The sequence below is a fragment of the Rhinoderma darwinii genome, chromosome 2 (genome assembly GCF_050947455.1).
Source record: "Rhinoderma darwinii isolate aRhiDar2 chromosome 2, aRhiDar2.hap1, whole genome shotgun sequence".
Lineage (NCBI taxonomy): Eukaryota > Metazoa > Chordata > Amphibia > Anura > Rhinodermatidae > Rhinoderma > Rhinoderma darwinii.
Window position 1 is genome coordinate 208,422,195 of NC_134688.1, and position 26,561 is coordinate 208,448,755.

Sequence of the window (26,561 nt, forward strand, 5' to 3'; positions counted from 1 at the left end):
ATCAGTCAATGAAGAAAAACACGGATCCGTCATGATGGATTATAACGGATCTGTCATATCCACTATGGCTCCTGTAAAAACAGAAATCATTACGCAAGTCCTGGGATGACATTTCATCCCATGTGACTGCTGCAGCCAATTACGGGCTCCAGCGGTCACATGGGCTGCAGCGTCATCCTGGGAGGCCGGACTGCATGAGAATGGAGGGACGCATCGCCATGACTACAACCGCGATAAGAATGAGCGTTTTTTGTTTTTTTTTCTAGCGCTTCTTTCTGCAGAGGAAATGACACCCATTTTTTTTCGGATGGAATACAATATCTAGGTCGGATACGCTGTGTCGTTTTGCGCAGCTTATCCGACGCGTGGGAATCCGGCCTGAAGGGAACCGGTCATGCACATTCTGCTGCGCTCACTGAGTGTGTATGTACACCTAAACCTTGGATTTCTGCCACAAATTTGCACGATTTGCACGCTTATTAGTGCCATCAGATCTAAACTTTTCAGCACAGAATCCGTGTGAATATGAACATGGGTTATAAAATATGCTGCACGATCATTATTCCATGCTGATTTTTTTCAAAATATGTTAATGAGTCATAAAAATAAAAAAACAATCACATGCATAATTGCTGCAGTTTCTGTTTGGGTTTAGGTGCGGAATCACACTTGCAGTTTTTGGTGCTGTTTTTTGCTCCTTCTTTTAGCCAAACACATGTTGAATATAAAAGAGAGGAGATGCATCAGTCTTTTCTCTTTACTTTTCCTTCTTTTTGGATCCATTCCTGGCTCGAAAAAAAATGCCACAAAAATTGCATGTGTGATTCCAGCCTTAGGATACAAACATATAAGGAACATATAAAGGCACTGGGGGACACATAACAAGTGCAAGAGTAAAACCTCTGCAGTATGTCGCCTCTCACCACTATAACGTATTTATAAGCCGTGTGTGAAGTTTATCCCAATATTTAAAAAAAAAACAAAAAAAAAAACGGTGACGTCATAGAGTCTCACTGCAGCGAGAACCGCCCCTCAGCTGGGCTGCGTGACGTCACTGGCCCGCCTCCCTCTGCGCTGCAGAACGTGTCAGGCAGCCGCGGCTACTACATCTCCAATGAAGTGAGAGCAAGCGGCTCCATCTCAGTACCATCCCCGCCGGGCACACAAGACGCTCACACGGGACAGACAAGAAGGCGCAGGGCACCTCGTACAGAGCTCATCATGGGTAAGTGCTCGCCTGTCTTGTGCCACTAATCCCTGTCATGTGTGCGCTGCAGAGCTTCCCCTGCATACTATGTACCACAACCCCCTCCAATACCGAGGCTGATCCGAACTTTACAAACTTTCACCCAGTGCATCCTGCAGGGGCATGTGCCAGGTGAGAGGGCACCAACAGTGACCATTCCACCGTCCTCCAGCGGAATATACACCGCACTACTGACCCTTTCTGTGCCCAGCACCACCAGGTGCTCATTTCCTATTAGACATTGATTTCATGTAGCTGGAGCAGCCCTGTGGGTATGACCCCTCCAAGTTTCTACTGGTGGAGTGTTCTGTAGTGATTACATGGAGTTACAATACAGGGCTTTTCTGGGATTTAGTAATCTAGCGGCACGTGTGGTTATCTGACTTCATGATATAGTGTGCGTTCTAATCCCGAGCACTGATGTCGTGAATTGTTGCTGGGGTGGTGAGTTTGGTTAGTTTACACTAGGGATAGAATATGTGGGATATATCCATGAAGAGCACAAGAACTTATACGGACAAGCAGAATATAAACAAACAGTGCTCGCATTGTAACAACGGTCCCTGAGATCAGCAAAAAGGGACAAATTTACCAACATGGTGTAAAGAGCGAGCGAGATGTCGTCATCTTTAGATATGGCCCATTTGCAACTTTTTCTTATTCTGTTCCAACGTGGCTGATAAACTGTGTGATGGACTCGTAAAAGATGTGCCCGAAATGTACGATAGAAAATGTGACCTATTCCTTATATATCATAACGCATTTCAGTGTATATGTCACACACCTATAGGTTTCCAGTATGATCTGATGCCTTTAATACATGACGCGGGCATTATATTAGGAATCTAGAGCACTAGACCTGGTGTGTTATTTTAATCCTATTTACAACATCCTCTTCAGTATTTATCCGCAGTAACAATCTGATGTCATCGAGCGTGAGAAAGTCCTAGACCTTTTCTGTGCTTCTAGTTCATTCTGGATGTCCTCTAGAAGTGGTCTCTGGGATTTGAGGCTGCTATATGGAATTTCTCTACACAGCAGGTTTCTGACCCGTTCCTAATGCATTGAGTGGGGCCTGACGTGACCCATTGTTTAAACAATGCCTTGCCTTTTTTGGGAAGCGTAATGGAAGACGCTGTGTGACGTTGGCGTAGTCCACCTGCTGACAAGTAGATATGCAATTTCAAGTTTTGGGGGCTGGGATTGTGAAAACGACTCTGGTGTTGTGCATTAAACTTTTTTTTCAAGTTGTTACCAGGTGGGACTCGAGTAGACGTAAAATTGTAGGGGAGTCCTCTATTTTACGTGCAGCTCCAAATGTTCATGTGTCACTCGCTAGATCAGTAGATCGCAAGATGGCCATACACATTAGATTACGATTTTCCACCAGGAGACTGATCATTATCGTATACAAACATTCTCAACCTCAACATACCAGACTGGCAGATCGGGGGCATAGTTATAAAAAAAAAATTGTGGTGAACAAACTGCCATATTTTTAGATAATGACCGGTCGGTCACCTTTTTTTAGATGTCGTTTTCGTAGGCAATCGCAAACAGTAGTTTTTGTAAAAATCTTCATCCAACTTATAAGTGCCCTATCTCCTACATAATCTGATCGGTGCTGTAATGTAGGTGACAGTGGTTTTTATTTTGAAAAACGATAATTTTTGAGCAAGTTATAAACAATTTTAGATTTATGCTAATTTGTTTCTTAATAGACAACTGGGCGTGTTTTTACCAACTGGGCGTTGTACAGAGAAGTGTATGACGCTGACCAATCGGCATCAAACACTTCATATTGTTCCAGCCCATTGTTAAGCCGGATTCACACGAGCGTGTGCGATTTGCGTGCGCAAAAGGTCCATAAAAGCTCCATGTGTCAGCAGCATATGATGCGTGGCTGCGAGATTTTCGCGCAGCCGCCATCATTGTCACACTCTATTTTTATGTTTGTAAACAGAAAAGCACGTGGTGCTTTTCTGTTTTCATTCATTGTTTTGACTACTGTAGCACGCATCACACGCGGCACACGGAAGTGCGTCCGTGTGCCTTGCACGGTTTTCACGCACCCAATGGGTGCGTGATGCAAGAAAAACAGGCAAATATAGGACATATCGGGAGTGTTACGCAACGGACATACGCTGCGTGAAAATCACTGACAGTCTGAACGGCCCCATTGACTAACACAGGGCCGTTGCACGGACCTATTATACGTTCGTCTGAATAAGGCCTTACAGTGTGATTGTGCAGTGAAAGAAGCTGGGCTGGAACAATGAGAAGTGTATAACGCTGATTAGTCACTGATTGGTCAGCGTCATACACTTCTCATTGTTCCAGCCCAGCTTCTTTGGCCTCATGCACACGACCGTGTTTTTGCGTCCGCAATTCCCCCGCAAATCCACGGGAGAATTGCGGACCCATTCTTTTCTATGGGGCCGTGCACACGACCGTAGTTTTTGCGGTCCGTGCACGGCCCGGGAACCCGGACCGCAGAAAGTACGGACATGTCCTATTATGGTCCGGAGTTGCGGTCCGGGCTCATTGAAAACAATGGCCCGGCCATGTGCATGTGCGGGCGGCTTGCGGCTGACAGTCCGCTGACAGTCCGCAGCCGGCCGACACGAAAATCACGGGCGTGCACACGGCTACGGTCGGGCTACGGTCGTGTGCATGAGGCCTTTCACTGCACAATCACACTGTGCTGTGGATCATGCTGGGCTGGAACAATGAGAAGTGCAGGACACTGATTAGTCACTGATTGGTCAGCGTCATACACTTCTCATTGTTCCAGCCCAGCTTCTTTCACTGCACAATCACACTGTGCTGTGGATCATGCTGGGCTGGAACAATGAGAAGTGCAGGACACTGATTAGTCACTGATTGGTCAGCCTCATACACTTCTCATTGTTCCAGCCCAGCTTCTTTCACTGCACAATCACACTGCTGTGGATCATGCTGGGCTGGAACAATGAGAAGTGCAGGACACTGATTAGTCAGCCTCACACACTCCTCTGTACAACACCCAGTTGGTAAAAAGTAAAAACACGCCCAGTTGTCTATTAAGAAACTAATTGCTCATAACGTGCTAAAAAATGATCGTTTTTTTTCAAAATAAAAACCACTGTTATCTACATTACAGCGCCGATCAGATTATGTAGGAGATAGGGCATTTATAATCTGGTGACAGTGTTTAATCAGAATTACATAATGATATACAGACAATGAATTATATATTTGTTAATGTTTTGTTAACTCTTGTTTCATAGTAGACAAGTGATTCTAGAGCCAGACATAAAATGAGTTCTCCATAGTCTAGTAATCTGTTATCCAGCTCTACCAAGACTAGGATTACTGGGAGTACATGGAATATTAGGAGCACAATTGTGCCGCGTAAGGGTAAGTTTGAAAAACGGCAGCATGTTCCAATTTCCGGCCGGAAAATACTCAGCAGCGTGAATCCAGCCTAAGGGTTACAAAGGAATTACATTTTCTTCTTCGGATATCTGACCTGTCCGATGGAACATTATATCAACCGGGTTAAAATTAAAAAGCAAATCTGCTTTTTCCATAGAGTATTTTTTTTATGGAACCACAACATGTCACAGGGAGGTGAAAAGATCTGATGTGTTCTATAAAGTGGTTTTCCGTATGTGAAGCGGTCTTTAACGGTTTGGTTTTGTCATCCTAAAAACAGCTGGATTTTTAAAGTGGAATTGAAATAGAACTGCCACAATTTCAGAACAAGGCTCTCAAATAGCTTTTTGATAATGAGCCAACACTTCTTCCCTTGCTGAATTTTGACTAAAAAAACCTACCTGATGTATACATATCCTTCTAGATGTGAGATCAAGATGTAGCAGAGTTGAGTTTGTGATGTTACAATGTGTTATCTGTGGTATTCCTTACAGCTAGAGATAAACCTCCAGTGTTGCCTTATCTCAGTTATTATGATGACCAACATTTTTCTAACCATGAAACATGTCTCGTTCTTGACATGGTTTTTTTCCCCCAAGCTGACTTTTATGGCTTCTAAATTGGGTTCAGGCTTCCACACATGGCTACATACTGCCCATGAAGTGTTTGATGGGTCCACACACTTCCTATAATGCCACATATTGCTATTCTCAAGCTCCATTGTTATGTAAATTGTGTAGACCAGCATTGGCAGCTAGGCGTGGTTCACACATTGGAATTTTTAGAATTGCTGCGTTTTGTTTCTTTTTTTGCTTTTTTTGCTTTTTTTGCTAAATCTCTACATTTTCAAAGCCGTTGCGGTGAAAAAAAAATCCTGACTTGACCAGAACTTTTGAATCAGCCCTTAGGGTACTTACACATGCACCAGTTTTACTGCTCTTTGGCTAATATAATAATTTATTGCAATGGTAAGATATGCTATTGTGGAAAATAAGACTTTAAAAAATGTGTGCAGTGCGGTCTAAAACCACATGATATTCAATCTGCGCTGTTTTTTTTGTTTTTTTAAAACGTACAATGCCCTACTGGCCACAGTTTTGAGTTCAATGGGGAAAAAGTCAGCATTGAAAATTCCTGGTTTTGACATAACCATAAAGCATTGCACTATGAATCTGTCATAAGTAAAGCTCTGCTACATCTGCAAATAATACCTTATCCATTAAACAGTATTTGTACAGATGTAGCCAAGTTTATCTGGACTCTGATAACTTGCTGCAGCGTGATATCACACCACAAAAGCCATTGAAAAGTCATTGAAAAAGTAAAGTTAAAGATTCTTGCCACTGTGTATTTAATGCGTTGAGCCAAGATAAAAATGGCTACATCTGTGTATAAAATTAGTAGTCTTCCTTGTTTAAAAATAAAAAAAGACAGCCACAAAGCTTAATAAGTGTCAAAAATAGGAGCAGCAGAGTTTAAAATATAATCTTGTTTTTAATTTCATGTAGGAGGATATACCGATGTGATGGATGATTGTTTAATCCTAAATTACATCCATTGTTCACACATTAAGGGTAGATATGCTTATTGTATTAAAGTGGGTGGTTTGTTTTAGCATACATTATTCCCAAGGTGCTCTGTACACTATAGGTTCTTAACACCACAGAAATTACAAAACGTTTGTATGTTACTGGGCTCGACAGGTGAAGATGCCAAAAAGATGTCCCCTTTTCTGATCTCACTTCCTGCTCCAGATATTGGCTGAAGCTGCAGCTTACATACTTCTGCTCTGCCGACCCCCTGCAAGCGCACGTGAACCTGGTGATACTGAATGCTCTGTGCTCCAATTTAACAGCTTCCTCCTGCATTTGCACCAGAAAGCATAAGGAAGCAGCTAAAAGGAAAGCTTCGCATTATATGCAGAGTCAATGTAAGGGGTGGAAAGAGCTGGAAGTCTGTGAGGTGAAGCTTCGGCCAATGGCTGCCGAGCTCTTACTGATGTTATTTAGCCATTTTGTTATTTTCTGTAGTATGATGGTCCTATAGTATACATAATGTTTTGTAGTCTTGTATTTGAGGAATCAGAGTAAAAAAAATAAGGTTATGTTCACATCACGTTTTATAACGGTAGCTATCTGTTTTGTCCCCTAGGCTTCTAAGACTGACAGTTTTTAGTGAGAGTGGCCCTTGACCCTGACACGGAAACTGAGGCAGACACCGTACAGTTCTTCAAAACAAGACTTTTACTCTGGCTAAGACACGAGGCGTGAAGGATATACAACAGTGGTACTAAGTGCAGCAGTTACATTTTAGTACTCATTCACACTGAATCTTTGCAGCGCTGTTTTATGGCATAGTATTTCGGAGATGTTCTCTCCTAGAAGCAGGGCCCCTATAGATGAAAATTGGGAGCTTGTACAAAGCTCTAATCCTCCTGTGTAGATGAGCCCTTACACAGATATATTGTAGCAAATTAATAGAGCAGAGATCTTGAAATGGTAGGCATTTTAATAAACGGTGAATACATTTCAATTGCATAAAACCAGAAAACCCCTTTTAATTCTAACTAGCACTTAGTTAGGGCATTCCTTTATACTAGTTGTTATATTTATGTCAAATTTAATATCTTGTAGACAATATGGATAAAGGTTTACAGCTCAGAATAATACTATGAGAACCTCATGCTTTAGCTTTAACATCTGCAATTAAATCTCATAAAAGTACCCCAATTTCTTCCATTCATCGGTTCTGTTCGACCTTCCCGTCGGAGGATCCGTTGAAAGGAAGCCATAGCATCCGTTTGCGTTACCATTGATTTCAATAATAATGCTTCCATTGCAGTTGGTTTCCATTCCGCAAAGTTTCCTTTTCTCTTTTCACAGAATAGCGCAGTCGACTACACCATTAATAATTTTAGCGAAAAAAACAAACTTTGCGGAACGAAAACAAATGGAAACCAACTGCAACGGAAGCATTACCACTGAAATCCATGGTAATGCAAACGGAAGCTATATTTCCGTTTGGCTATCTGTTCATCGGTTCCTCCGTTCGACTTTTCTGTCAGCCCTTAAGCACACAGCCGAGCTATGTGAATGCAGCCCGTACGAAGGCACACATAGTTTCTGTGACTTTTTACTACAGAGCCATTGGTAGTCACTCCATGTGCCGCCATATGGTGTTTTCATACGACCCTGTATTATGGATGTGCTGTCTGCTAGAAGTTCTGATAAGTAATGCCACTTTTTCCCGTTGGATTCCATATGAAAAAACCTCGGTATGGCTCCATATGAGGGTTTTGTATACGCAGGTACAGTAGATTCCCATAGTCTTGTATGGACATCATATTTTGGCTCCATACAACTCAGACGTTGTATGATGGAGTCCTAAAGTGGTCATATTCATGAGCCTTTAACCTTTTGTAGAAATTTCCTACATAAGCATTTGTACTTTTTAAGCTGTAGCCTTAGGGTCCAATCACGCGGTGAGTTGCGGTTAGAACCGAATCCAAAAATGGCACACATTTTTTACTGCGATTTGGTTAGTTTTGCAATGCGGTAGCAGTAAAAACTGCAACGAAAATTGCATCAAACCGCTGTAAAAACGCATATGCTGTTTTCAGGTGCAGTTTTTCGATGGGGCACTAACCGCAACGTGTGAAAGGAACCTTAGCAGCCATCATCGGGTATTAAAGGCGTTGTTCGAAATTAGATCAAAGGGTCTGGTATCTCTAGAAATAACGCCCTTTTTTTCTTGGGCTGTGTTTGATATTGCAGCTCATTACTATTCACGTTCATGGGATTGAGTGGTGCAGATTCTGGAAAAATTACACAACCATTTAATCTAGTCCTGACAACCCTTTAGGGTGTATTCAGGCATGGCGGTTTAGGTGCGGAAAAAACCACATGCGTTTTTACTGCAATTTGATGCATTTTTTTTTATGCAGTTGCAATTCTTTTTACCACAACTGCATAAAAGCGTGATAAAACGCATGCTGTTTTTTCATTCGTTTTTAACCGCACTTCAACCGTAACGTCAGAATATATCGTTTATAGTTCAGACTGAAATTCCTTGATGTATACATGGAATAATTTTGCGATTCCCAAAATGAAAATGCTAAATTTCTAGAAAGCAAACCAGTTACTCTTCAATTATTCTTTTCCATTTAATGCCTCTCTTGGCTCGTTTCCAACCCCAACAGCTGTCTCTTATAGCGGGGTATTAACATTAAATAAGAGTTAGTAATTCAAGGCAAGGACTGCAGATTGTGATGTGAAGGCTGAAATAACAATCCTGACATATATCACATCATAGGTTTACGTCCGTTGGAAATATGTAAAGAAATGTAACAATTTCAAACCCTGTATGGTGATATGTGGGTTAGGCTGACTTGTTCAGAATTTAACATTCCATGGCATCACCTATAAAATAACCACATAGCACACTTACAAATTCCGGTATAGATGACCTATTTATTTTGAGGGTGTGTAGCCGAACGGCAACCTTCTGTATATTTTTACGTTTCCAAGGAATTTTGCCCAATACTGGCTACACTTCTGCAGCTTTACTATTTGCTGAGTGTCAAAACTTTTCAAGTATTGTCCATTTAAATGCAACTACAAACTATGCTAAATATTTTTCTTGCTCGGTTGTGTTTGTCAGATATAAGTGCTTCCGGCCAATGGTTTTTACACTTCTACAAGTTCTAACACATTTATCCATGTCTCTAAAATATATACGTTTCCATGAATCGGGTTGTGTCCCAGTCCTATCTTTTCTGTTGGAATACATGGCTAACACATCTGAGAAGGGATCTCCAGATACCCCACTGCTCTACATATTGCAGCATTGTAGCTGGACTATTGCGGCTGATTAATCTGATTGTCGGGCTGAATTGTTTGTTTGAATGGGATCTTGGCTTTTGTTCACTAGATGGTGTAACTCTCTCACAGCGGCCGGTCATGTGATGCCATTGTCCTTGATGGAATCGTTCACATGGGAAACTGTCAGTTTGACAGGCTCTTTAATGCTGCCACAACATAGCAGAATATACATTAGCTAGCTGAAGGTGCTAAATGTGCAACTGTAAGCATCCCGTGTCATTAGTTCGGGGGGAAAAATTGCAAGAGTTCGAATTTAAGTGCAGGTAAAAGTACGTTTTGATATAGACTTAACTTTACAGCTCACTTTATACTAATTGCAGCTAGAACAGCTTCCGCTTTTTTGGGAAGGTTTTCTACAAGATTTTGGAGTGTCTGTGGGAACTGTTGCCCATTCATCCAGAAGAGCATTTGTGAGGTCAGACGCTGATGTTGGATGAGAGGACCAGGCTCGCAATCTCCGTTCTAATTCGTCTCAAAGGTGTTTGAGGTTGAGGTCAGGGCTCTGTGTGGGCCGGTCAAGTTCTTCCACACCAAACTCCCCCAACCATGCCTTTCTGTACCTTGCTTTGTACACTGGGGCACAGTAATGCTGGAACACAAAAAGGTCCCCCCCCCCCCCCCAAACTGTTCCCACAATGTTGGAATCATACAATTGTCCAAAAAATCTTGTATACTGAAGCTTCAAGATTTCCCTTCACTGGAACTAAGAGGCCTAGGCAAATCCCTGAAGAACAATCCCATAGCAGTATCCCTCCTCCACCAAACTTTACAGCTGGCATAATGCAGTCAGGCAGGTAACGTTCTCCTGACATTCACCAACCCAGACTCATCCATCAGACTGCTAGATAAAGTAGCGTGATTCATCGATCCACAGAACATGTTTCCACTCCTCCAGAGTCTAGTGGTGGCGTGCTTTACACCACTCCATCCAATGCTTGGCATTGTGCTTGGTGATGTAAGGCTTGCATGCAACTGCTCGGCCATGGAAACCCATGCAATGAAGCTCCCGGCGCACAGTTTTTGTGCGGATCTTCATGCCAGAGGTTTGGAAATCTGCAGCTATTGTCATTAGAGCGTTGGCGACTTTTATGCACTGTGCGTCTCGGCACTCGGCGACCCTGCTCGATAACTTTACACGAACTGCCACTTCGTGGCTGAGTTGCTGTAGTTCCGAAACGCTTCTACTTTGCAATGATACCACTGACAGTTGATCGTGGGATATGGTGGAGGGAAGATATTTTGCAAACTGACTTGTTTTTTTTTTTGTTTTTTTTTGTCGGAAGGTTCGTATTGCCAACATTTTTTCCATTAACCAATCCAAGCGTACCTGGTTAGTGAGTTCCTGAAGGACCAAAGGTGACGGGGACTTCCAGGATCTAGCTATTATAATTCTAGTCGCCATTATTATATGTCCCACAATCGTCCTCATGGATTGTGGGATGTCCATAATGCCTATGAAGCATAGAGCTAGAGCCTGGGACGGGAGGATTGTGCAGCGAGTAACGTTAGATATTAAGGAAAAAGACACCTTCCAAAATTCAAAGACCCGTGGGCATTTCCACCAAGCATGAAGGAAATCACCCCTCTCACCACAGTTACGCCAACATAGTGGAGAGTAGGATGAGTTAAACCTGGAGATTTGTGCAGGCGTTTTGTACCATCTCATCATAATTTTTAAAGCAGTTTCCCAATGTGATGAACTATGAGAGGCTTGTTTTGAGCCTCTGATGGCCTGCATCCAGTCATCCATTGAGACAGTAGTATTGAGCTCCTCTTCCCACACCAAAAAATGACCAGGTTTCAAAGAGAGTTGAGGCCTATGTAGAGCAGTATAAAAAAAAGGAAATACCTTTTAGTTGATGGGATGAGCTGTTCTAGTAATCGAAGGCTGCTTTGGGAATAGTCGGAGAGTCAGGTGACCAGGACTGTAAAAGATGTCGGATCTGGAGGAATTTATAAAAGTCCCGATTCGTGATGCCATACGTATTGCTGAGATGTTGGAAAGAAATGAGACCTGTGGAGTCCAGGAGAAGATTTATCTGGGAGATGCCCGCTTCTTCCCATCCTTGGAAGGGCAAACTGACTTGTTTTAACGGTGGCATTCTATTCCAGCGCCACGCTGGAATTCAGTGAGCTCTTTAGAACGACTCAGTACTTCACAAATGTTTGTAAAGGCAGACTGCATGGCTAGGTGCTGGATTTTATACGCCTGTGGCTATGGGACTGAATGACACACTTAAAGAGGATATGTCACTAGTTTATTAATTCCCTATCTCATAACTAATCTAATAGACGCTATGATGCTGATAACTACAGTGTAATTTTTTTTCCAGAAACGTTTATTTGCAAATTTATAACCATTTTTCTAAATATGCTAATGTAGCTCTAATAACCAAATATGAGGGGACTCCTTCTTTTCACTCTGGGCGGTGTAATGTTTTCTGTATGACGCTGTCCAATCGGCATACAGCTTCTCCCCCTTCCCTGTCCAGCAACACAGCCTGATCATATAGTATACAGCTTCCATTCCCAACTGTGTATTCAACTGGTGATATCTCCGGTTGTTTCACTGCTAGATCTTGCTCTGTACAGCGATCCTGGTCTCGTATGAAAGATTAGAATCTCATCTTTCGTATGCCATCAGAAACACAGCCAGAGATATGGCTGTTTGAAGTGATCCCGCTTCCCCCCCAGCTTCAGTCTCTCACTGTAATGTCCGTGGCTGTGGGCTGTCAGCTCCAACCTCCCCCTGACAGCCGCAGCCACGAGTCGGCAAGCGCTGGCCCCAGCCTCCTCCTCAGGAGACGCCAGCGCTCGCGTCCACTCACCTCAGCCGAATCCCGTAGGGATTAACTTTGACCCGTGAGTACCCTGGACCATAAGAGGGGTCCAGCCCCCTAGTTCTATGTCTGAGCGGCGTTGTGTTCCATAGTTTGTCTATGTGATGGCCTCCTAGTGTGTTTTCTGTTCCAGTCCCTGTCCCTGTACCTGTTCCTAGCAAACCATACATCCCTGGTCTAGCACTGAGCTGTGCCAAAGTCGTGCTGCGCTACATCCACATCTGCCCTGCTCCACCTCGCCTGACGTCTCCCTGCTACCTAGTCCCAGCCGAGCCTGCCCTGCTGCTGTCTGAGCTGCCACAGGTACCTATAGACATTCACCTGCTCCCTGTTGGCCAGCTGCCTTACCGCCAAGGCGGTACGGCCCAGTGGGTCCACAGACCCTTCGTGACACTCACACTATGTGGAGCAGCTTCATGCTGATAGGACAGCGTCAGACTGTGAGGTGGCTCCACCTCCGGAGAATAACTGCTGTTGATGCTAATTTGTCAAGTAAAGGCTCATTTACATATTTAGATAAAAGCTTATAACTTTTAAAATCTTGGGACACAATTTTCACTAGCATTATCAGTGCGACAGCGCCTATTAGATTAGTTAGGAGATATGGCATTACTAAAATAGTGACAGATCCTCCTTAAATTCATTTGTAAAGTGGTGTGTCCCAATACTTTTGTCTATCTAGTATTTTATTTATTTTTACGTTGCTTAAAGAATTCTAAGATATTCTGTTCACAGTTTAGAAACACATCAGTTTCTTTCTCCTTTGGGACGATCAATCTAATTGTGTTTTTGGAGTGTGGGAATCCCGCACAAGTATGGGGAAAACATGCAAACACCATACAGATGTTGCTTGCTCAGATTCTAATCCAAAACCCAAGTGCTGCAATACAGCAGTACTAACCCCTGAGTCACCATGTGTTTACTTCTCATATGTAAGCAGTTGTTTTGTGTTGTATATCTATTTCATTGTACCAGTTGCTGTGAACTGCATTAGACTGTGTTTATTGCAGAAACATTATAATAGTATTTTGGGAACTCCTCCTCGACACCGAATGCATTTTACACTCCGTAAGGCTTGAGCTTCTTGATGGGTATAACCATTTCCGCTTTACATTTGTCATGAAGACCTTTTGGCCATGGCCACACTGAGGCCTCATTCACACGACAGGGTTTCCCGTCCGGGTGCCGGCCGTTCATAAATCGGCCAGCACCCGGCTGCATTAGGAATAATAGACCCCTAATGGGGCTATTCACACCGATTTTATTTTTTTTGACGTGGGGCCGGGTAATACACGGCCATCACCGGAATGTGTCCCGAGTGATGGCCGGGTTTTCCGTGGCTTGCGCTCTATCTCCTCCTCCTCCTCACAACGCAGAGTGCATGTGAGGAGGAGGAGTTTATGCCATTCGGACGAATGGCTACGCTGTACACTGTGTGGCAGGGCCGGGGTGTACAGCAGGTGGAAGGAGCGCTGCGCTGGCTCCCTTCCCCTTCTTGTTAAAAGCGCCCTGGCCCGGCGACACCTTCCATGGCGCCGCTAGCAGCTGCTGCTGCGGCTGCTACTACTGTAGCGACGCCACTATAGCAGAGCAGGGAGGTATCTCCCCGCTCTGCTATGTGCTAGCCCCACTTTAGCTCCTTGAAGGAGCGGAATCCCCGTGTTTTCGGGGATTCCGCTCCTGGACAGAGCGCTTGATGTCTCTGTCCATATCTGGGCAGTGACATCAGGGGAAACTCCTGAAGCGGAATCCCCAAACACATGGGGATTCCCCTTCAGGAGTTGCCGCTGATGTCACTGTCCAGATCTGCCCGGCCCGGAATGGATGCAAAACTTTATGCAAACCGGCCGGGCAAAATGGCAGATTTTACCGGCCGACACTTGGGCTCGGGCGGGACCCGGTCGTGTGAATCCCGCCTGAGACTTTTTGTAGTACTGCTGATTGATTTCAACTATAAAGTGACAGCTGCAGTCTGAGATTGCATGCTATGCAGTGTACTCGATTGATTTTAACTATGGAGCCACAGCTGAAGTCCAATCAGTAGCTCTACAAAAACTTTAGGTGTAGCCCAGGCCTTTGGCTTGGGAAGCTGTGTATTAACTCCACAGGTAGTGGTGGGTAAGCACATGGGTGACTCTAGGTCTGGTGGAGCTATAAAAATTCCCTAATTCACATTCCACAAATTGGTGGTAACTAAAGGTCCTCTTACATGGCCCGTCCTGGGCCCTATAAACTAGCGCCGATCAACCAGACCGCTCGCTAATAGGCGCTCGTTTGCTCCTTTGACAAGAAACTAGTATGGGGACGAGCGCTCGTTACTCTGATTAATCGTTACTCCGATCGCTTGTCTCCATACATTATCATGTCGCAGCGCATCTCCCTGTTTACACGGGAAATGTGCTGCCGACAACCGTAATATTTAACTTTTTTAAAACGATACGATCAGCAGATGAACAAGCGTTTGCTCGTTCATCTGCTGATCACTGCCCTGTTTACACGGGGCAGTTATCGGCAACGAGCGTTCAACTATCGTTTGCCTGATAACTGGCCCGTGTAAAAAAAACTAAACTGGAAAATAACAAAGTTTTTTATATAAAATATATATTTTTGTTTTTTAATCCCTGCAACGCTTCTCAATCTATTAATGCCCCCTGAATATCGTTATCCAATTTTTTATTTACCATTATGTTCTTGTGTTTACATTGAGAGGTTTGTTTACCTCTGTGTGTTCGTTGCGTCGCTCTTCTGGTCATACAGTCCCCGGCCTGCACGGCTTGTGTCACAGCATGCAATGCTCCGGCAGCAGGGACTCCTCAGGCCTATTACACCCAGCTATAAACATTTTCTAATCTCCGTTGCCATCTTACTGCTCTCATTAGATCAGTATGAGCTAACGATAAACGTGCAACATATCAGGGCTGTACCAAACAACACTCTTAGCACTGTTCCTGGGACTACAGCTCTTCTCCTGACATCACTGTCCATATATGGATAGTGATGTCAGGGGCTTCCCCAGAGCCAGAGTCCTGGGCAGAGCGCTAGTATAGGCGCTGTAAAACTACGATTGGTGGAAAGTGAATGATGCATGCACGATTTGAAATCAACTGCTGTGTAAGTGGAAGATGCTGTTAGTTATTTCAACGCAGAGCACACGGTCGAGGAACTTGCTTGTCTGAATGAGCCCTTACTCTCAAAAAGTCATTTTGTGTTTCAAAATGTTCTGTAAGAGTGTAATTATTTTTCTCATTCTTAGTAACTGGTTATTGGAAATATTAGCGATCCAAGGGGAAAAAATTACAACTGTCATTTTCAATGTAACTATTATGGTTTGTATGCCTTGCCAGTTTGTTCTAATTTCTTTCTAGCTGGCATTCCAAGTCAATTTGACATTCCAATAATTTGGGTTTAGGGATGTCTGAAAATTCTCAAGCCCCTCTCTTTCTCATTCTCCGATGCAGTCATCTATTTAGTGCCACCAGAGTTTCAACTCCCCTGGTGGGCTACCATAGAAGTATTTTTCCTCCCACATGCTCAAAAACAATTTGACGTAGCTGGGGGCGAATATTACTTGCATCGCCACTCCGGAAATTTTCCGGAAAATACTATTGTTCCACCAAAATAAATTGTGGTTAAGCGCACAATCAATACATTACAGAAGGAAACACCGGTTCCCCTGGTATATCGGCATCACTACCCACAATTTCTCTGATGGAATTTAGACCCAAAGTATGTGGAATACTAGTGTACAGTGATTTCACACTAACTCTGCACAACTAGTGGTTGGCCTTCCTCTTCATAACATCCACATAGGAAACCAGGTATGTAAAAATCCTTTCTTTACAAAGGAATTTCTTTGATGCATTTCTCGGTGGAAGGATTTAATATATTCCCTCAAATTGGAATTAAGGGATTATATTACTGATACTAAATTGGAGGGAGGGGGGGGGGGGTATTGACACTTTTGTGCACTTAGGGGAGAAAATAACTTATTTACGATGTTTAACATGCAAAAATTCAAGCTCCCTTTAAACCACAATCACCCGTTTTCCCTTATCTAATTATTTTTTCAACTGTTCCTGAAATTCGCCATTTTGGTTGGAGTTTAACTTAATATATGTATTAACCTCCCTAAGCCTATCATTCATCACCTCCTATGTACTGTATTTTTTGCAATATCACAACCTCCTTTCCTTGTGTGCTGGTTATATCACAATTTTTTTTATTGCGTTCCAGCTCCCTTAAGACTGTTCTTTTCGATAATAACCAGATGTTTTAAATCTTCGAAAGAAGCCAATTTCACTGGGGGGTAGGGGGGGGGGGGGTGTTGAAAGTGGATGGATTTTTCAAAGTGGTGCGTACCATGTAGCAAAAAGGAGGAATGATCCAGCGATCTGTGATAAAGGTGGGGGAAACTCTGTTCCCACTTTATTAGAAAAATCAAAACACGAATGATACAACAAAATGAACGAAAAACACCAGGAGGATGACAAGGTGGTAGAATTGGCATGATATGAAGCCTACGCGTTTCAAGCACTGGCTGTGCTCTTACTCATGGCTCAGACAGTGGTGCGTACCATGGTCTGATCGATACTTTTAACGTCCGAGTTCCCTTCTTTCCTTATTTCTTCTTTATTTAGAATGAATTTCTTAATCTTCGGATTTCTTATGTATTTCTGGACATTAATAAAATTTAATTGTGCATCAGGAGCAAATTTTATAACTTTTTGAATAATTTATATTAAGTGATCAGTATATCTGCAATATTGTAAATAGCTGCTGGTTGTACCTCAACCGCTGGTTTACCCCTAACTTCTATTTCCTGCCTCCTGTTTTTTGGGGGTTCCTTCACTTTTCTCTACTTTCTCCTTTTTCTAAGTCTCCTTTTCTTTTTCCTGAAAAAACAGTTTCTACAGACTGTTGCTTCAAAGGGGTAAAACAATTCTTCTTTTTCACGGCTGTTGCACGGGACTAATTTCTCTCACCCCTTGTGTACCCCTTGTTTGTCCATTGTACATACCACGATGTCCATCTTCATAATAAGAGTTCTGATGTTGATAACCCGGTCTATTGGTGGGGGGGAAGGGAGGCGTATTCATCATAGGAAAGTGTTAATGCGACTCCTAGTTCGAATTAGGGGTAAATTAATTTATTGGTTTACAAAATCATGTGGTATACTGCTAATTATTTGTTAATGAGGGAAAGGATATTGCATGGATGTTGTATCAGGATGTTGTTCATATTGTTCTTCGCTCCTACTATTAGGTCATTAATACCCTTATTGCCTGGCCATCTATACCCCTGTTCTCTGATAATCTAATTTTTCCCTATTGTATTTCTTCCACATAATGTCATTCTCTATTTTCTCCAACCTCTGACTGAACACTTCCAATAGTGTTTAATAACTATCTAAATCTTTAAGTATGAGGAATTTCTCCCTCATGTCATTGTTCTGGCTAGCTATCTTTTTTTAATTTTCCCCTTCCCATTCCTAAATTAAAAACCACACCCCCCCCCTGCACACTTCTCCGAACAATATTCGGAAGGTTCTGTTGAGGCACAGTGTTTCAGCACACTATGCTAATACTTAAAAAAATATAAAAATTACCTAGTTGCTTACAGGTTGAGTATATGCAAATTTGAACAGGATTGGAGGGGAGGAAATGTTATATGGTCATTCTCCCTAGAAGAAACCGAATACAATTTTTATTTTATTTTTTTTACTAAATCCTATTTCACCAAAAACAGCACAGACTCCTTTTTTTTTCTTGTATGTTAATTTTTTTTTATTTTTTTTTATGCTAAATCGCTATTTTAGAGTCATTAATATTTATTTATATGTACCTTTGACCTGGAAGCATCTCTAGGTCGAGCCTTTTAACCCCCGAACTGATGAAGCCGGAATGCCCGAAACCTATTGGGTTTGATCGTGGATTTTATCATCATGTGAGACGACTAGCTCTTTGACAAGATTTTATTATTCTAAGTTTTAACCAATGAAAGTGGTGTTCCCTGTTTATACTGATTCCACCCAGTGGTTATTCTCTTCTTCTTTTTCTCTTTAAAATTTCTCCCTCACTGCGAAGGATTCTGCCTAAAGATACCAAGTCTGAGGATCTAGTTATTTCCAGTTTTCCGCAGCTACGTTCATCTTAGGACTTCTTGGTCCCAGAGGCGAGCAAGCTCCTATATCGGCATCTATGTGGACGCCAACATAGGAGAAAGTAAGAGTGGTGAAGGACTTGTTTCTGACAGCAAGCAGTTTGCACATTAAAAGATGCACTAATTACACTGCTATTTGTATATCTTTGTGTTGACTGTGTGTATTAAGTTCTGGGACTGTTGGTGTATATATTACACGTACTATTGAGACTTTTGCTATTGCTGAGTGCAGGACTCGGCGTGCCTAGTTTAAAACTTGTATGTGTTTAGTGTCCCCTGCTCTACCCAACGACTATTGATATAGATCTACCAATGAGAACTCTTTCTGTGGCAAACAAACCAGAGTTAGTTGCTAGTAGTGTGTGTGTGTGTGTGTGTGTGTGTGTGTGTGTGTGTGTGTGTGTGTACTGTGCAGCGTTTTTACACAATTGCCTAAAACTTTTACAAAGTTAGAATGTTTTCAAAAATGAAAGTGTTAATAGTTGTTTTTTTTTTTATCAATTATCAAAATGCAAAGAGAAGAGAAATCTTAATTAAATCATTATTTGGGGTTACCACCTTTTTGCCTTCAAAACAGCAAACATCTTGGAAAACTAACCACGGATCTTCTGTGGATTTATCCAAAGCAGAAAATTACCACAGCACTGGACCACAAGTGGGTGCACGCCTCAATAGGACCGGATCCGTGGTCCCCAATATCAGATAGACAAAATAGACGAGGAGACAGCACTTCCAAAATATGTCAGCTTTTTAATCACCCGTGCGACGTTTCAGTCCTTCTGTGGATTTAGGCTTCCTTAAATCCTTCTGTCTCCATCTAATCCAAGATAGATGTTGAGATCAGTGCACTGTGGGGGCCATAGCATCACTTCTAGGTCTCCTTGGTCATCTTTACGCTGAATATAGTTCTTAATAACATTGGCTGTATGTTTGTGGTCGTTCTGCTGCAGAATAAATTTGGAGCCAATCAGATGCCTCCCTGATTGTATTCCATGATGGATAAGTATCTGCCTTTATTTTTCAGCAAATCCCCCCCCCCCCCAAAGCTTCATTTGCTGAGATGCAGCCCAAAACTTGGAGCCTCCACCATGCATCACTGTTGCATGCAGATACTTATTATTGTACCTCTCTCCAGCCCTTCGGTGAATAAACTGCCCTTATTACAGACAAATATTTCAAATTGACCTAGTGTAGAGCACCTGCTGCCACTTTTCTGCCACTTTTCGTGCCTTGAGTCGCATGACTTTATTTCCACGGTGAAGGTATGGCTTTTTGGCCTCAATTCTTCCATGAAGACCACTTCTCGCCAGACTTCTCTGAACAGGAATTGGTGTACCTGGGTCCCACTGGTTTCTGCCAGTTCTGAGCTGATGGCACTGCTGGACATCTGATTTAGAAGGGAAGTAAGCACGATGTGTCTTTGATCTACTGCACTAAGTTTCCTTGCCAACTACTGCGTCTATGGTTTTTAACATTGCCCGTTTATTTGTTCTTCTTCAAAAGGGCTTTAACAGCATATCTTGAAACCCCAGTCTGCTGTGAAATCTTTACCTGAAAAAGACCTTGCTGAAACAGTATAACTACCTTGTGTCTTGTTGCTGCCCTCAGTCTTGCCATGTGGCCCTGTGACATAAAACGGTCTTCCACAATCTCACCTTTTGTAGCAGAGTTTGTTTTTTCCTCATCCAATTTTAGGCCTCCTACACAGCTGTTACAGTTAATGACTGTGTTTTAACCTACATATGAAAATTGCATTTAGTCAGGGGGATCCTGGAGTTCCCTTTTAATGAGTTTTTCAGCTAGTTGTTGGACTCACTTGAAATTTATGAACGCTCCTCAACCTGTCACCTGGACTCCTGAAATGCTAATAAATAAGCGGGTGATGCCATAAACACTTGTTGGTCAAGCCATTTGTTTGTTTAGTGCAGGGGTCTCAAACATGCGGGCCGCATGCATCCTCTGAGGCAATCATCTGCGGCCCGCGGGGCACCGAAGCTCCCGAAACGTCCTCGTGACACCAGAGAGCAGGCGAAGTAGGAGTCACACATACACCCCCTCTAGAAAGTGCAACCACCCTGTAGATGGCACCCCACCATGACGACAGCGCGACACCCCCCCCCTCCCTGTAGATGGTTCTATTGGGGCTCCCTCTAGGAGTGGAATCCCCGGCCTAGAGGTGGCCCTGACGTCCCTGTCTTCAGGAGAGGAATCCCCGGCAAGCGCATCGGCAACGCTCTGACTGGGGATTCCACTCCTAGATGGAGCCCCAATGGAGCTTTATACAGGGCGGAGGTGTAGCGCTGTTGACAGGGTGGGGTATGTGGGGCAATATCTACAGGGGTCAATGTGGCACGATCTACAGGGGTCACTGTGGCACAATCTAAAAAGGGGATGCCCAATCTTGACATTCTTGTGTGTGCCAAACGCTGCCAACTGAGCAGCCAGACTGCATTAAGCGAAACTTAAACTGGAAAACTGAATTGTTAAAATAAGCACATGGAGTAAACTCGCAAATTTCCGGTAATTTTAAACCTAGCGGTATTATAGTAATGTAGTAGTAGTTTTATAGTAGGGCACCGGATGTTATGGCACATTATGCTATGTACAGAGCCCGGAAGCAGTTGGCTCCGTACCTAGCATAGCAGCCGTGCTGCAGAACTGCAGGTACGCTCCTATTTACTTGAATAGGAGCAAAGCTGCAGTACTGCAGCTCGGCTGCTATTCCGTGGCTGGAGCTTAGTGCTTCCATCATGTACGTCTGGTGTATGGAGGCACTGGACCAGCTGATCTGTGTGGGGTTCGTGTGTCGGACCCCCACAGATCATGCACTGATAACCTATCCGGTGGATAGGTCATCAGTTGTCAGAAGATGGGAAAACCCCTTTTAAGACCCTGTTGACACTGAATTTTTTGACACTGGAAAACGTGCCAAAAAACGGCCAAAACTGCCTCCCATTGATTTCAATCGGAGGCGGACGCGTTTTTTACCGCTCACGGTAAAAAAAGCTCTTAGTAAAAAGCGACATGCCCTATCTTCGAGCGTTAACGTCTCTGACCTGACGCAGCGTTTTTGCCCGTGGCAGTCAATGGGCGCGAGCGAAAACTGAATTTTGAGGCAGAATGAACTCAGCGTAAGGCATTGCTGCAAACCAGTATTATAGCATTCCCAGCAGTAAAAAATAAAAAATATCTTTATATAGCCATACATGAAGACCGTTCTTCAAACATTTAGTGGCACCCACTGAAGCTAATCACATCCTTTCAAAGTTTTTTTTTTTTTTAATGTTTTTTTTTTTTTGTTTTTTTTAGTGTATCCATTATGTAAGACTACACCCGGAGAACCAGTGAATTTCAAAGCATTTTAAAAATGTCTTCATGATTTTTGTGATATGAACTGCGTTGGTTTTATGCTGACACTTTTGACAATGTAGCAATTTTTGTACATAGATCTCTTTGTTTATAATGTTCCATCAAACTCGTGCAATCACTTCTGTTCTAAACAAGTATCTTTTTCTGTGAGAGAATAATAGAAGCATTGAATGCAAATAACCTTGATTCTCTGAAGCGTTTTTTTTGTGTTTAGGAAGAACAAGAAGGTGCTAAAGAAAATAAAATAAAATTATATACTGCATCTTTAGTTGTAAACTTCTAACCTTGTTCATTACTTTGTCTAAAGCTGGCCATACACCAGTCATTTTGGAAAGCCGAATAGGACAATTAAGACCCATTTTTGGTAGTCTGCAATGTGTTTCTCTTTGTAAAAGTGTGTGTTCAATATTAAAGTAGAAAAAACAAAGGTATCTGTGCTGCCCCGTATATACCCTGCTGATATATATATGCCTCTGTGGGTGTGGATATAGTAATCATCTGCGACATTAGCTTTACTCAGAGTTATCGCTGTGTTATATGTTGTGTTACATAGAACTGCAGGGAACATCTACATTATCTGTACTCCATTATTACTGTGTTATCTGTGGTGTTAAATAGGACTGCAGGTAACGTCTACTACATTATCTGTACTGCGTATATATGGGTCTGTTTGTGAATTTCTTTTTGCTTGTATATATGTGTCTTTTATGTATTTGTATATGATCCTGTGTGTGTATATATATATTTGCCTGTATGTCTAAATATCTATCTTTATGTATGTTCCAGCGTGTCTATATATGTGGTTAATTTTTGGTTTGTGTAGGGGGTGGCAATAGAGTCCCGCTCAGGGTGCCATCCAACCTAAGGCCGGCCCTGGCAGATGCCGATTGAGGGAAGGTTTTTGTGGAAAAGTTGATCTGCCGTATTGTTTTTTTTCCGGTCGCTGTTGGGTGTAGTCCTTGAAAAGACGTTCATGCCAAATAACAGATCTGCACCCAATCAATAAAAGCCGAGACCAGACCACAGATAAAGGCAGAAATATTTCAAAATTTGTCTTTTTTTTAAAATTTTGTATATGCCAGTCATTCAGAAAATGGCCGTATACATATACATATCTTACAGATCTTTTGCCCTAATACAAGCGTACTCCTTTGCATTAACTGCATATACATCATTTGTATTCCGTTCTCTTTGTCCACTGCTTACTCACTTTCTCCAAGTCCCATTAAGTGCATTCTGAAAACTGTGGTACTTGAGGTTGCCATGCAACCACTTGACTTCCTGTCTGGGTGACCAACATTTCATTGCTAGGCTATGTACAATACGTGCAATATATCTAAAAGTATAAAAAAAAAATCTGTACTCCTTTATTAAATGTCAACAAGTAATGTCAAAAATACAATATTCCTCAATATAAATAGAACACGTATTACATCTAGCAATTCCTATGCATCGTCTGGCCATTATTTTGTATCCGAACATGATTTATGGATCCGAACGCAGTGCTATGTATCTGTACATGATCTAAAAAAACAGCCGTCCGTACTTTTATAGAGCCTTTTTTTTATCCCTTTTGTGTTTACTTTCCGTTCCCATTCCGTTTACTTTTATCTTTTCCTGCCGTATTGACCAGCACACACACGTTCTGCTCATGCGCCAACTTTACTTCCTGGAGGGACACTGTGGACGCATTGCCATGGTGATGGGTGTTCTGACGTAGTGCTCCTACATCTCTCACCTACGGCATATCCACAGGTGCGTGATGTCCAGGACGCTGACTTGTCGTGACAATAAGGCGCCGATATGCTCGTCTCTCAGATGTGCACATTTCATTAATACTATATATACCACTTAAGTTTTAAATACTACTGCCTCCTGACAAAGCTGCCTTGCCAGTGAAATGCGCGTCGAGGACGCGGTCTTTTTGGCCTCCATGCCAAACATTTAGTGAAAACATCTAGGGGTAAGTGATCCATATCTTTCTAACAAGTATACTTGTTGTATTGTTTCTTAGAGTAACTTATTCTAGCTCTTGCGGTTTGTTGCATGGTACCTTTTTATTAGAAAATAAGTGCAGCAATCCAGCCCTTGTAGTTTCTTTTTTACACCAGCATAATTGTTTGCTATTTTTCGTATTACTATATATCCCTTATGTCTATCACTTGCAGTATAGATTAGGAATAAATTAATGTGTTTTTTTTGCCTGTCATACACTCAACATTTGAAATTGTAATACCAAGAAGGAGAAGTTTTGAAATTGTGGAAATCACAGTATCGATGGACATTTCATTAAAATGCAAATGATAAAAAAATGGAAACAAAAAATTCCAAACATCTTGATTTATTCAGTTTCGAGTGAGTGCCACATGCAGAAATACACGCACTTACATGCCTTGGCATGCAATTAATAAGGTTATTAATGGTTGTCTGAGGAATGTTATGCCATGCTGTATGCACTTGGGCATGCAAATCATCAAGATTGGCCAATGGCAGCTCCCTTTCAATTGTTGACCATTGACACCCCAGATGTGCTCGATGGGAGACAAGTCCGCAGACGCTGCACACCATGGTAGCACGTTTAGTCCATGCAGGCTGCTCACAGTAGCATGAGCAACATGCGTCCTGACGAAAAACTGCTTTTGGGACACTTTCGAGAGAGGGCTGTACCATTTGGTTTCACCATCAAATCAATGTAACGCAGAGCTGTTAGTGTCCCTGAAATGAATAGAAGGGTCTGGCTACTGTACATTATACCACCCCGATCATAATCCTGGGAGTAGGACGGGGGTCACATTTTCTTGTTAAGGTCTCTTCATGGAGTTTTCCATGTGGTCTCCTGACTAATCTCCGACTATCATTACGCCCAAGACAAAAGCGGAACTCCTCGTTGAATAGGATAGACCTCCATTGCCGTTTTGATGTGCATCATGATAGCCTTTATAACTGGTGGTCCGTGGAACACCTGCAGCTGGACGTCTGGCTCGTAGCCCAATGTCGTGCAAACGCCTTCTGATGGTTTTTGATGCTGGTTGCTGCCCTAGGCTTGGGATGTGACGTCCAATTTCATATGCAGTACAGAATGGATCACTATGCGCCATTCTTCCAATCAGACGATCCATACATGCAAAGGTTCGCCTCCACGCACCTCTTGCTGTTGTTCCTGTTGGTTGTTCCCCCAGCCTCTGGGAAATGCAACGGTGAACAGTGCTGACATCTCAGCCTAGGTGCGTAGCGATCTGCCGGAGTGATGAACGAAATTATCTCAGTTCGTGAATTCTGTACTCTGTCTACGTGCCAGTTATTGCCACTTGTCACAAACTAACAGGAGGGATCACACAATCAGCCCACCCCACTTGATTTTTGAGGTTTCGTGTGGCTAAAAAAAAACCTTTGCTTTCAATCTGGCTTTTATGCCTCTCCCACATGCCACGGTTTGGAGTTAGGTGCTTGAAATTGTGATCATTTGCAGATCTTGGCGACATCTGCTACTGCCTGGATTTGCGTAACCTTACGGCTTGCCCTTCTTAGTGTTTTCAATTTCTATGTTGAGGAGTGTATATTAATGCCCTCGATGTGCAATAAAATTTCTGATCTAGACGGGTGTTCTCCGTTTTATGCAGTGTATGCACTCTACCATCAATGCTCCCTTGTTCTCTTATTTATATTCATAATTATTGTTTTTTTTTATATTACTTTTTGAAGTCTCAAAGATTATAAATTAGTTTTTTCATATTCGCTTGGATATATTGCCTTAATTAGTTCTTTTTTGGTTTTCTCTATTTTTTTTAAGGTATCTGTAGGCCATTTGATCTTAGGTCTCGTTAACATGTGCATTGGAGGCTCCAATAGGGGCCTGTGTCGCAGACCCATCCGAGATTACCGGAGACAATAGCACAGCATGCTGCGCTAATGTTTGTGGTTAAACCACGGACACCCCGACGGAAAGCTGACGGAACCCCTTAAAGTCAATGGGTTTCGTCGGCTGCCAGTGGTGTCCGTGGTGCAATGGAACCATCGCTTACGGTTTTTCCTTGTAATGCTCCTCTGACAGAGCAGAACGGAAAGCAGAGACGCAGGTGTGAACCTAGCCTTCTGTTGTATTGAGGACTATGTATGTGTGATATGTACTATATGTGAACAGCCATGTCACAGGAAGTTCTGTTTGCTCTTACAACTGGGAAAATGACCTGAACACACATTGTGCTCAAAACTTATAATATATCTTGTGTGACAACTAAAAACCCTAAAGCAAATCTTTTAGACCATAGCTTCAGGTACAGTTCTTTGTTGTGAGGTCCAAGGAATGTACACATAGAATCACATCTATCGGCTAGTCATCCATAGAGGTGTTGAAAATAAGCACTGCAGAGCATTTACCTTTTAGTTGTGGTCCCTGACATCAAAGCCTGGGGATGAAAATAGTAAATTTTGTGTTCCGGTTAAACTAACCATTTCTGCAGTCCTGGAGCACCCCCTCAAATCTAGAACCTATGCAACTGGCTTTTTGGTAATAGTTTATGAAACTTTAAATCTATCTTTGATTTGCGGTTTAGTGTTGGAGTTGCGCTACAATTTTCTCCTATAGATACGTTGCAATGTACAAGAACATAATTGAACTCCTGCACAAAGATCTTTCCCTAAGGGCTCATA

At 42.6% G+C, this 26,561-nt stretch overlaps 1 protein-coding gene and 1 long non-coding RNA gene across 3 annotated transcripts in view; both read left to right on the plus strand.

The window, feature by feature from the left end:
- The first annotated feature begins 1,073 nt into the window (after positions 1-1,073).
- The window catches only part of GPM6B (glycoprotein M6B), a 112,731-nt gene continuing 87,243 nt past the window's right edge, over positions 1,074-26,561 (plus strand). The window contains exon 1 of one of the 2 annotated variants that reach the window (XM_075852788.1): positions 1,074-1,225. In XM_075852788.1, coding sequence (XP_075708903.1) covers positions 1,222-1,225 — 4 coding nt within the window. In that variant the 5' untranslated portion in view covers positions 1,074-1,221. The remainder of the gene's footprint in view (positions 1,226-26,561) is intronic. The other variant, XM_075852791.1, reaches the window with a different exon arrangement.
- LOC142740953 (uncharacterized) lies at positions 4,953-18,655 on the plus strand. Its single transcript, XR_012880935.1, has 4 exons — positions 4,953-5,110; positions 6,815-6,949; positions 18,239-18,326; positions 18,467-18,655. It is a non-coding gene; the product is annotated as an uncharacterized LOC142740953 (long non-coding RNA).